This window comes from Vipera ursinii, assembly GCF_947247035.1.
Source record: "Vipera ursinii genome assembly, chromosome: 1".
Taxonomy (NCBI): Eukaryota; Metazoa; Chordata; class Lepidosauria; order Squamata; family Viperidae; genus Vipera; species Vipera ursinii.
In genome coordinates this window covers 100,402,619-100,415,044 of record NC_139512.1, presented here as the reverse complement: position 1 = coordinate 100,415,044, position 12,426 = coordinate 100,402,619, and the positions used below count along the sequence as shown (strand labels likewise).

Below are 12,426 nucleotides of genomic sequence, written 5' to 3'. Positions count from 1 at the left end.
AATTATTCTAGATGGGTAATTAAGGGTGAGCTGTGAATGGTTGTTTTTCTTTCTATATAAAAAAGAGTTTTAAAATGACCAGGAAACATTCATAATTTTTAATTCACACCTGTAATAAAATTGCATTACATTTTTCATAAAATAAATGTTCCAGTTTATATACAGAAAAACAGACTGTACAGAGCTTTTCCCCAGCTTCCCCCCTCCCAACTCACAAACATACAGGCAAATGCAGTGCTCAGCTAAGCAGGCACAACTGTACATCTAAAATTGGAATTGCTGCGTGTTATTTATGTGTGTGTGTGTGTGTGTGTGTGTGTGTGTGTGTGTGTGTGAAGAATACTACAATGTAGATCGTCCTTTGGGGACCAAGGATTAAAAAAATATTGCAGGCAAGCTGAGAGACGCCTTTCACTGCTAGTGTGGCTGAACGTCCATTCCACAGTGTTTCAGCCAAACTGGATTTGCTATTGAACTTGGGGCTCAAAGCTTCCATTCAGTTGCCCCTCCTCATAGTCCATCTGACACAAGATCATGTTGTTCTTCAGGAAAAACTTGTCCCCCACGCAAAATCTACAACAGAATAAACAAACAAGCCATTAGAAGCTACTTTTATCAATTCCAGAGCAGGGGAATGAAAACATCCTGGGTTTTTGCACAGTGTTTGTTTCTCATTCCTATTTGTGAAGAGAGAAAGAGAGAGCGCGAGAAAGAGAGCATTTACATATATCATGTGCAATTCTCCTTTTTTGCTTAATGACAGATTCAGATGATTCTATTTCACCTTCAGTGGTTCAATTATTATTTTTTAATCATTTAAGAAGGCTGTGTAAAACATAACCCACATTTGATTTACCATTTAAGCTGAGTGAGACAGTTTGACTCAGTGGGAAAAAGTGTCAGTTATTTAATTAATTGATAAATATTTATCTCCACAAAAGTGCATGCTTCTTTGCACTGCACCATTTAGCGTTTCTACCTTAGGCATCAAAGGGTTCTGCATCTCGAGTAATAATAATCAGAGAGAGAACATTTACCCTGGAATTTTCACATCTCAAAGTCAGCTTTGCTTAATTTATTTTCCTTTAAAATGTCAGTGTTTTGGATATTTTTGACAAAATATCTTGAACTTCCAATTTAATGAAAACTATCTTACAAAATCATCCTAGTTCAGGCTGAAATCTCGTTAAGAGAAGGCAGCATTGAGTTCTTCAGAAGAACAGGACCATGGACAGTTCTTTATGGATCGGGAAAGATTCTTACCACAAAAAATTCAGGCCAGAATAAGGAGTCACCTAAAGACACTGAAGAAGGAGTGTGATAACTGCCAAGCTCAATTCCACTAAATTTCTTATTTTCCCAATGATAACTTCATTTCTGTCCTGCATCCACTTTAATTTGGGAGTTCACGAGAGAGAAAACATCACGTAAAAATTATATATAAAACATCATGCGTATTTTGCATGTGCATTTATTAAAAGGAAGTATTCCTGTATTTCTTTTTTTCAGTTGTACTGAATTAGTTAATTTCCCTTTAACACTGTGCGTGCTATTTATAGATCAATCTGTGCAATGTAGAAGTTGATGTATTCCAATAAGTGAAAAGAGCAGAAAAATGCACACTAAGTACATTCAGATAAGGTAGCAACTAGTCCTGCTGGCAGAGTTGATATACCTGGCTTTGTCTATTCTGAAAAACCTTCTGGTGCTTAAAATGGATGAACACCTCCTAGAAGAGCCATTTTGCAATGCTGTGAGTTCAAAAGTTAGGAAATCAAAACAGGCAGGGCAATTTTCTCAAATTATGCAAAGCAAAAGCTATGCTGACATTTCTTTTCTCATGAGAGTCATTTACAGGGTGGTATCTTCTGAAATGATTTATAAACCTTATTCCTGCCCCTTGCATTGTCTGAGTAGTATTCTGCAATTGCACACTTGGAAAAGGAGATGTAGAGTCCACTGAGTTCAAACTCATGCTCATTGAAGCAATACAAATTAACATTTTATATATTTTCATAACACCCCTCAGATATATTTTATCAAGGCTAAGCAGAGTCTGTTTTTTTTTAAAAAAAATCTTCTAAATCTCATTTTTCTGTCCCACGATCACCCTCATTGTCATGTGTTGTTTGTTTTAGGTTCGCTGAACCTTTCCTAAAACAAAGTTCCCAAAAATGGGCCCAGGTTTTGAGCTATGGTATGACAAATGCAGACTAAAATACAAAATTTGCTTCATACTATTTGGATGCTATGCTTCTACTTACACCTATTCTATTTCACAGTTGCTCATATTCAGCTCTTTATTCTTTTTACATATACTACTGTAATGTCATGCCTGGTATTTTCTCATTCTATTCCTGTACATTTGAATTCTTTCTTTTTAAATGAAGAACTTTGGGTTTCTCTCTATTAAAATTCTGTTCTGTTCCAACTCATTAACCTATCAATTCAAAAGAAGAAGAAGAAGAAGAAGAAGAAGAAGAAGAAGAAGAAGAAGAAGAAGAAGAAGAAGAAGAAGAAGAAGAAGAAGAAGGTGAAGATGGAAGGGACCTTGGAGGCATCTAGTCCAACCCCCTGCTCAGGCAGGAAACCCTATACCATTTCAGAGAAATGGCTGTCTAGTCTCTTCTTAAAAACTTCCAGTGTGCAAATTTAATAATGGTCTGATTAATAGACAATGACGTGCTCTCTCAGTAAATGAAGATCACACAGACTGACTACAAGCAATGGCATGAAAAAGTAGCAACAATGGTGCATTGCAAAATCTGCAAGAAATATCATTTGCCTGTAAGCAAGAACTGATGGGATCATAAAATAGAGAAAGTCACAGAAAATGATAAAGTTAAACTACTCTGGGACTTCAGAATTCAAACAGACAAGCATTAGTCAATTGCAAAAGGCGGTCTTACTAGGAACTGCTTCCATCCTGTGACAATATCTGTAATACCATCAAAAATCCACATCGGCCTATCTCAGTCCTTGGTAAGGACTCGATAGGTAGACAAAAATGCCAAATCCAGTCTGGACATCTGGCTGACTGTACGATGATCAATAATAACAATGATGATGATGATGAAGTAGCTGGAAGGGACCTTGGAGGCATCTAGTCTAACCCCCTGCTCAGGCAGGAAACCCTATACCATTTCAGAGAAATGGCTGTCCAGTCTCTTCTTAAAAACTTCCAGTGTTGCAGCATTTACAAGCTTCTGGAGGCAGGTTGTTCAACTGATTAACTGTTCTGTTAGGAAATTCCTCCTTAGTTCTAGGTTGCTTCTCTCCTTGACTAGTTTCCATCTGTTGCTTCTTGTCCTGCTTTCAGGTGCTTTGGAGAATACCTTGACTCCCTCTTCTTTGTGGCAGCCCCTGAGATATTGGAACACTGCTATCATGTCACCCCTCACCCTTCTCTTCGTTAAACTACACATACCCAATTCCAGCAACCGTTCCCTATATGTTTTAGCCTCCAGACCTCTAATCATTTTTGTTGCTCTTCTCTGTACTCTTTCTAGAGTCTCAACATCTTTTTTTACATTATGTTGACCCAAACTGGATGCAGTATTCTAAGTGTGAACTTTATTTTTGCTTTTCTATAGTATCATCTTGTTTATGCTGTTGTCTGCCATGTGCAAATTTAATAATGGTCTGATTAAAAGACAATGACTTGCTCTCTCAGTAAATGAAGAACAACTTGAAAACTTATCTTATGTCATCCTGCTAGTAGTGGAACTATGGTTTAAAACTAAAATATCTTCATAATACCACCATCCAATATGACCTAAAACGCATGATATAGTATTACCGAGGCACTGTGAGAGATTTTGTTCAAAGCTTCTTCTGTCTTAGCTCACTCCTTCTTTAAATTTTAATCTATGTCTACATAAATTCTTATGAATAGAGGCTGTTTCACATTATATATTCATTGAATGCTGCACAAACATAAGCATCCTGTCTTGGTTGCCTTCTCTAATTACTTCCTCTGACATCCAGATGTCCATTTAAATGAATGATGGGTTGGAATTAGAGTCCTCTACACTGGCTTCCTCCGTTCTGGCACTTCTAGATGCATTGAAATGGCAACCTCTAAATCTGGAAGGCACCAGATGAGGGAAGAATGCTGGATATATTGTCTCTCAATACTTTAAACAAAGACACACTGTGTGTGTGTGTGTGTGTGTGTGTGTGTGTGTAGGTATTAGAAAGACCAGCCTTGCTCACCCCATTCCCAAATTTGGTGCATCTCATTATATATTTGAGGTGGTATCTAGAAAGGCCCCTAAAATGGACAGGAATGGGTGAATTTAATTCAGATGACCATCAGGTATACTACTGTGGGCAAGAATCCTTCAGAAGAAATGGAGTAGCCTTCATAGTCAATAAAAGAGTAGGAAAAGCAATACTGGGATACAATCCTCAAAATGACAGAATGATCTCAGTTCGAATCCAAGGCAAACCATTCAATATCACAGTAGTCCAAGTCTATGCCCCAACCACCAGTGCTGAAGAGGATGAAACTGACCAGTTCTATGAAGCACTACAGCACCTTATAGAACTAACACCAAAAAATGATGTTCTTATCATCATGGGGGATTGGAATGCTAAAGTAGGAAGCCAAAAGATAACTGGAATAACAGGCAAGTTTGGCCTTGGAGTGCAAAATGAAGCAGGGCACAGGCTGATAGAATTCTGTCAAGAGAATACGATGGTCATAGCAAACACTCTTTTCCAACAACCCAAGAGACGGCTCTACACATGGACATCACCAGATGGTCAACACAGAAATCAGATTGACTATATGCTCTGCAGCCAAAGATGGAGAAGCTCTATACAGTCAGTAAAAACAAGACCAGGAGCTGACTGTGGCTCAGACCATGAGCTTCTCCTTGCAAAGTTTAGGCTTAAACTGAAGAAAGTAGGGAAAAGCACTAGGCCAGTCAGGTATGAATTAAATCATATCCCTGTTGAATATACAGTAGAGGTGACAAATAGATTTAAGGAATTAGATCTGATAGACAGAGTGCCTGAAGAACTATGGACAGAGGTTCGTGACATTGTACAACAGGTAGCAACCAAAACCATCCCAAAGAAAAAGAAATGCAAGAAAGCAAAATGGCTGTCTGAGGAAGCTTTGCAAATAGCTGAGGAAAGGAGGGAAGCGAAAGGCAAGGGAGAAAAAGAAAGATACACCCAATTGAATGCAGAATTCCAGAGAATAGCTAGAAGAGATAAGAATGCCTTCTTAAATGAACAGTGCAAAGAAATAGAAGAAAACAATAGAATAGGGAGGACCAGAGATCTTTTCAAGAAAATTGGAGAAATGAAGGGAACGTTTAATGCAAAAATGGGCATGATAAAGGACCAAAATGGCAGGGACCTAACAGAGGCAGAAGAGATTAAGAAGAGGTGGCAAAATTACACAGAAGAACTATACAAGAATGAGCTTAACGTCCCTGATAATCACAATGAGGTGGTCTCTGACCTCGAGCCAGACATCCTAGAATGTGAAGTGGGCCTTAGAAAAGCTGGGCAACAACAAAGCTAGTGGAGGTGACAGTATTCCAGCTGAGCTATTCAAAATCTTAAAAGACAATGCAGTAAAAGTGCTACACTCAATTTGCCAGCAAATTTGGAAAACTCAACAATGGCCACAGGATTGGAAAAGATCAGTTTACATTCCAATTCCAAAGAAAGGCAGTGCCAAAGAATGTTCAAACTATCGCACCATTGCACTCATTTCTCATGCTAGTAAAGTCATGCTTAAAATCCTACAAGCTAGACTTCAGCAGTATGTGGATCGAGAACTACCAGAAGTGCAGGCAGGATTTCGAAGAGGCAGAGGAACTAGAGATCAAATTGCCAACATACGCTGGATCATGGAGAAAGCTAGGGAGTTCCAGAAAAACATCTACTTCTGCTTCATTGACTATGCTAAAGCCTTTGATTGTGTGGATCATAACAAACTGTGGCAAGTTCTTAAAGAGATGGGAGTACCAGACCATCTTATTTGTCTCTTGAGAAACCTATATGTGGGCCAAGAAGCAACAGTGAGAACTGGACACGGAACCACTGATTGGTTCAAAATTGGGAAAGGAGTCCGGCAAGGCTGTATACTGTCGCCCTGCCTATTTAACTTATATGCAGAGCACATCATGAGAAAGGCAGGGCTAGATGAATCAAAAGTTGGAATTAAGATTGCCGGAAGAAATATGAACAACCTAAGATACGCAGATGATACCACTCTAATGGCAGAAAGTGAAGAAGAACTAAAGAGCCTCTTGTTGCAGGTGAAGAAGGAGAGTGCAAAACTTGGGTTGAAACTTAACATTAAGAAAACCAAGATCATGGCATCTGGCCCTCTCAATTCCTGGCAAATAGATGGGGAAGAAATGGAGGTAGTGACAGATTTTATTTTCCTGGGCTCCAAGATCACTGCAGATGGGGACTGTAGCCAAGAAATTAAAAGACGCTTGCTCCTGGGGAGGAAAGCCATGGCAAATCTAGACAGCACACTAAAAAGCAGAGACATCACCCTGTCAACAAAAGTGCGTATAGTCAAGGCTATGGTCTTCCCAGTTGCAATGTATGGCAGTGAAAGTTGGACCATAAGAAAGGCTGAGCGCCAAAGAATTGAGGCCTTTGAACTGTGGTGCTGGAGAAGACTCCTGCGAGTCCCTTGGACTACAAGGCGATCAAACCGGTCAGTCCTAGAAGAGATCAATCCTGACTGCTCTTTAGAAGGCCAGATCCTGAAGCTAAAACTCAAGTACTTTGGCCACCTAATGAGAAGGAAGGACTCCCTGGAGAAGAGCCTAATGGTGGGGAAGATCGAGGGCAATAGACGAAGGGGACGACAGAGAATGAGGTGGCTGGATGGAGTCACTGAAGCAGTAGGCATGAGCTTAAATGGACTCCAGAAGATGGTAGAGGACAGGAAGGCCTGGAGGAATGTTGTCCATAGGGTCGCGATGGGTCGGACACGACTTCGCAGCTAACAACAACAACAACATCTAGAAAGGGGATGGCTAGGTGTGCATTCCATGGGACCAGTACCGTAACTGTTCACTATTTTAATTTTTTTTCAGCATAAGAAAGGTGATGGTTGAATGAGTGAATGAATGGATGGATGGATGATGGATGGATGGATGATACCAAACCTGTAGTTATTTAAGGAACTGCTAATGAGACATGCAATGGCATTAAAGTATCCCTTCTAATACTAGGGTAAATTTTAGAAGCCCAAACAATGTGTGCATATATCAAAGTACATAGACAAATTTAGTAACATAGCACTATTTCTACTTTGTATCTCATTATGCATGTTTTGGATACCTAAATTTGTCAATGCAAATGAAACCTCTGCCATCAAGCCACATATTTCATTCAAACTAGATTATTTGTCCTAAACTCAAAAGACAATGGACCAGGACTCCCTTGACATCGATGACTTTTTCTTTCAATTTATATTTCAAATGTTTTTGGATCTAAATGGAATTCAGATAAAATTAGTTGAATAATATGTTCTTCCATTCAGTTTACATTGTGCATCCACTTCATTAAAACTAGACTGCTAGAAAATTATTGCCTACCAGATAGACTGATCCTTCCACAACTCTGTGACTCACTGGATTTATGAAGTCCATTTTTGCTACTTTATTTGTAATTCTGAAAGATACATAGACCTTTCTTTGGAAATGTGTCAGCCTTTGACAAAAGTGCAAAATGTTTGATACACGATGTAAACTAAATAGAAGATCATACTATTCAACACATTTTATCTGAATTTCATCCAATAACATTTGAAACATAATTTGAAAAAAAAGTCAGTTGTGTCAAAGGAGTCATTGCCCATTGTCTTTTGAATTTATGACAAATAATCTTTTGTGGAGAAAAACATGTCTCTACAGAGAGGGAGTTGGGGATCCTAATTCTCTTCAAAGTAACTCAAACTGTGCAACAATACATAATGCATGTCAACTGTATGGATTGAATGCATACATTTTTGCAGTTTGATAGATAAGTAATACATTTCTTCTCAGTAAGAGATCAGGAACAACCATATAACCATGAGAAACATGTTTGCTGGCAGCAGGAAGTAACCAAAGATGCTTTGGAAAATGCATTACATTTTGCACACTGAAAGGGATTATATATTATTTCCACCTAAAAAAATTGATAAAGATTAAAATGTTTCTATACTACCAAGGATATGGACTATTTATAAAATAACTACAGGAAACATATGTTCTTTTCTCTCTTAATCCCAGTTTATATATGCAGCTGCTAACTGGGAGCTTCAGTTCCCACAATTTTGAGTTGATTGAAGAACCATTATGGTTTCATTTCACCTGAATGTCTAAAAAAGGCTAATACTGTTATACAGTTTTCCAAATGGAGAAATGGGAAAAAATGCTGATAGTAATAGTTTTGTTTTAAAGCAACAATTACATTTGCCAACGATACATTATTTAGAATGAAGGGGAATAAAGATGCAAATAAAGAGATAGGAAGGGTAGAAAGATTAATTCCAAGGCCATTAAGAGAATGGGTGAATATTTGTTGGCTTGGAAAGGCAAGAAGAAAAAGCACAGAATTTAAACTCTGGAATAGTGACCTAGTATAGAAACTTTGCTTGTGTATTGCAGAAAGAAAACCTTCCTTGTGATGTGGCTTCATTCTTATGCACAATTATTTATTATTAATGTTTTGTGCCCCTGGGACAGATTTTTTTCCCCTCCTAAGGGGAGGGGAATGGATACATCCCTGCAGTTTTCTTGGAAAGGCTTTTTGGAAATATTTTGCCCTTGCCTGCTTTCTAGGGCTGAGAGAGAATGACTGGCCCAAGGTCACCCAGCTGGCTTAGTACCTAAGGCAGGACTAAAACTCATGATCTTTCCATTTCTAGCCTTGTGCCTTAACCACTGCACCAAACCTGCCTTCTTTATGTGCAGTAAAAATATGAATTCAGCCAAGTTGTATCTCTGACTTTCTGCAAGGTAAATCAATATCTGACTATTTATTTATTTATTTTATTGCATTTATATACCGCCCTTTCCCTGAGGACTCAGGGCGGTTTACAGGGAGTTAAAAATCAACCATACAAAAGTTAAAAACCAATTTAAAAAATATTAAATCAACCCTGTACTATTAAAAACCCCAATTAAAATAAATTTCTCCTCAGCCTGGGCCCGAGAGCTCAAAGAGCCAGGTCTTCAGGCCCCGGCGGAATGATCGGAGGTCGGGGGCAGTCCTCAGCTCCACCGGCAGCTGGTTCCAGAGGGCAGGCGCTCCCACTGAGAAGGCCCTATCCCTGGGTTTCACCCGCCGGCAATCTCTTACCGGCGGGATCCTGAGCAGACCCTCCCTGTGGGAGCGCACTGGGCGAAGGGCGTTTGATGCCGGCAGCAGGTGTTCCCTCAAATACCCCGGACCCAGGCCATGTAGGGCTTTATAGGTGATATAGACTAAAAGATGACACGTCGAAAGTACCAAAATGTGATGGAATGTGCAACTGGGAGAGTTTTGGCAATGCAGTTTCCCACGGAGAGGCCCAGATTAAGAGACTTCACACTCCCAAGCTGGGGCGGGGAGGGGGGAGACGTTTAAGGCTGGTCACATCCTAGAATCTCTCAGGGTATATTTAGCAGATTAAAAAGCTATATCTTTAGTTGGGCAAGATTCTGTCCATTAGGTGTAAGCAAAGAAAGGATTGGACTTGACTGCACTTTGCTATGTTGTCTCTGGGCTTAGGCCCAATACAAAATGTACAACTGTGCTTGATGAGAAAACTAACATAACAGAAGAATTCCTAAAGCTGAGGCAATCTATCAAGCTGCTTTTTCTCCATTGCTAAGAGCAGCAAGGAAATAACAGTGTGCTCTTTGTCCCTCAGCTAATAGCTCCTAAGCAATAAAAGTGGATGAGTTCCCCAAAACTCCACAGGTTCCAGCTGATCAACAGTACTCTCAGAAACAATTGGAAAGATTAAGAGCATCTTATGCTACTGTTCTGATACACCTGCTGTTCTTTACAACAAATTGGCAGAATATGCCTATTATGTAACCTGTGAAGAATGCACAATGCAATGACAATTATGCAGAAAAAGCATGAACATTGTAGAATAAGCCCCACTAACTTGTAACATGAAGCATTATCAAATTATCATGATTCTGCCATATACTCTCTAGCTAAGCTCTTGATGACTGAATCAGTGTTTTTTCAGGTTTGAATTTACATTGGAGACACCTCCACAATAATGATACAACTCCAGTTTGAATCTGCACCTTGAAATTTGACTTGCAAGGCCTCTCCAAGCATTCTGCTGGAAGAGAAAGGTTTTCCTTGCTGATTGAAAAATAGACAGATGCTGACTCACTACTTTTTGCTTTAAACCAAGAAGGCAACCCCCCCCCCCCCAGGAGTAGTAATGTAAAATGAAGATCAAAGTTTTGCTACTGACACAAAGACGGTGTGCATGAGACCTGCCTCCAGACAAATCAGCTGGCTAGAGGCTTTAGAGTAGCAGATTTGTCAAGCTCTGTAGTGCATTATGAAGAAATCTTTTATGTATTAGGAATGACCTTTTGGAAACTTTTCACATGGTGTCAAGGCCATTTCACACATGATTGAAAGCAAACCTAGATTTGCCACCAAATGTAAATAGCTCATGCAAGCCCTGATAAGCTTCCTGAACAATATAAAGATTGTAAAACATTCATATACTAGGTTTCTAAGGACAAAGAGCTGTGGTGACGCAGTGGTTGGAATGCAATATTGCAGGCTAATTCTGATGAGTGCCAGCAGTTCAATTCTCATTGGCTCAAGGTTGACTCAACCTTCCTTCCTTCCATGGTGGCACAGTGGTTAGAATGCAGTACTACAGGCTAACTCACTGCTCACTCTAGGAGTTTGATTCTGAATGGCTCAAGGTTGACTCAGCCTTCCGTCCTTCAGAGGTCAGTCAAATGAGGACCCAGATTGTTGCGGGGCAATATGCTGACTCTGTAAACTGCTTAGAGAGGGCTGGAAAGCACAGTGAAGCGTTATATACGTCTAAGTTGCTATTGCTATTTTGATTAAGTCATGAAGAACCAAGCAATTTCCTACCTGAATAAATACATGACTCATGGTCATGTATTCCCTACCTCAGAAAAGGCGGGTTACACTGAGAAGTGTTTTATAATTTTACATGGCAATCCATGGGCTGATTAAGAGTAATAATCTCAAGTTCAACCATGTTTAAAGTATTATCCAGGCATTTTAAAATAGGAACTAAAGAAAACTAAAATCCCATTTGAACTTTTTTACCAAAGAAGAGTCAAATAACTCATTGACTTTCAATGCTGGAAAAGTAACCAAATTCCTACTGTAGTCAAAATTAAAAACTTGTGAGGTGCGTAAAGGTGTTTTCTTGTCCAAATTAAACATAATGAATGAATGACCTCCTTGAAACCAATTATTATAGAATGGCTCTTTGAATTCTGCTCCTTGATTGGAACCTCCAAATATATACTCAATATTATACTTGAAAATGTGTAATAGGCTTCCTTTGATCAAAGCTCATGATGCTACTCAGCTCATTGTTAAAGCATGAGATCTTCATGAGTATGTGAGATGAACAGTAACACAGATTATGCCATACCCAGAAGACCAGATCCACCTCTTTGGTGCATCTTCTCCATGCACTCATTCCTCTAATGATATTACACTATGCCCATCTTCATTCTTCGCAAGCATGGCCATGCTCGTAGCAGGGAATCTGGGCAATCACAGTTCATCACATAAGGCTGAGGGAGGTTGCTGAGTAGAAGGAAAGTTAGTCAGCTCTGCAGCATGAATATGAGAAGAGAGACTGGATGGGAGCACAGGAGATGAGTAAAAAGTAGAGCTTCATTTCACCGAATAGTCCATTACTCAGTCTGAGCTTGGTTCATGGAGACAACTCAACTATTGGCATTCAGCAAGTCTGACCTACATCAGCTGTGGAGGGAGGAATACAGCTGAGAGGTAGAGCACATACAGCATTTTATAAACAGAAAGTCCAGCTAAAGAACTGAATATCGGGGAGAAAGAAAGGTTTCCACAGAAAGCTACCAATTCACAGTGCTGGGTTAGATGAGTAATTAATTTGACCCGATAGCCACTGTAAAGATAAAACATTCATAAATGTAATTGCCATCATCATTATCACCATTATTACCCTCCACCATCCCTGGAATGGCTGTCTCTTGTATTTCATAGCAAGAACTTTCCTTTGCTATCATTTGAGTTGTTTTACATGGTGCTTAACAAGCAAATAATCCAAAATCAGGTAGGTACCTTTAACAATTCCTAAAATGGGATTAAATTACAACGTGCAGACTTCTGTAACTAAACATACATTTTACCCACTAACAGAGAAGGAAGAAAAAAGCTACCCCCAGGGTTTAACCC

General features: G+C 39.4%; 1 protein-coding gene across 1 annotated transcript in view; it reads right to left on the bottom strand.

The window, feature by feature from the left end:
• Nucleotides 1–467: 467 nt before the first annotated feature.
• Nucleotides 468–12,426, bottom strand: part of LMO1 (LIM domain only 1) — a gene marked incomplete at its 3' end in the record, with an annotated part of 58,025 nt that continues 46,066 nt past the window's right edge. The window contains exon 3 of the mRNA XM_083350304.1: nt 468–573. Within this exon, the coding sequence (XP_083206430.1) occupies nt 468–573 (106 nt within the window). The remainder of the gene's footprint in view (nt 574–12,426) is intronic.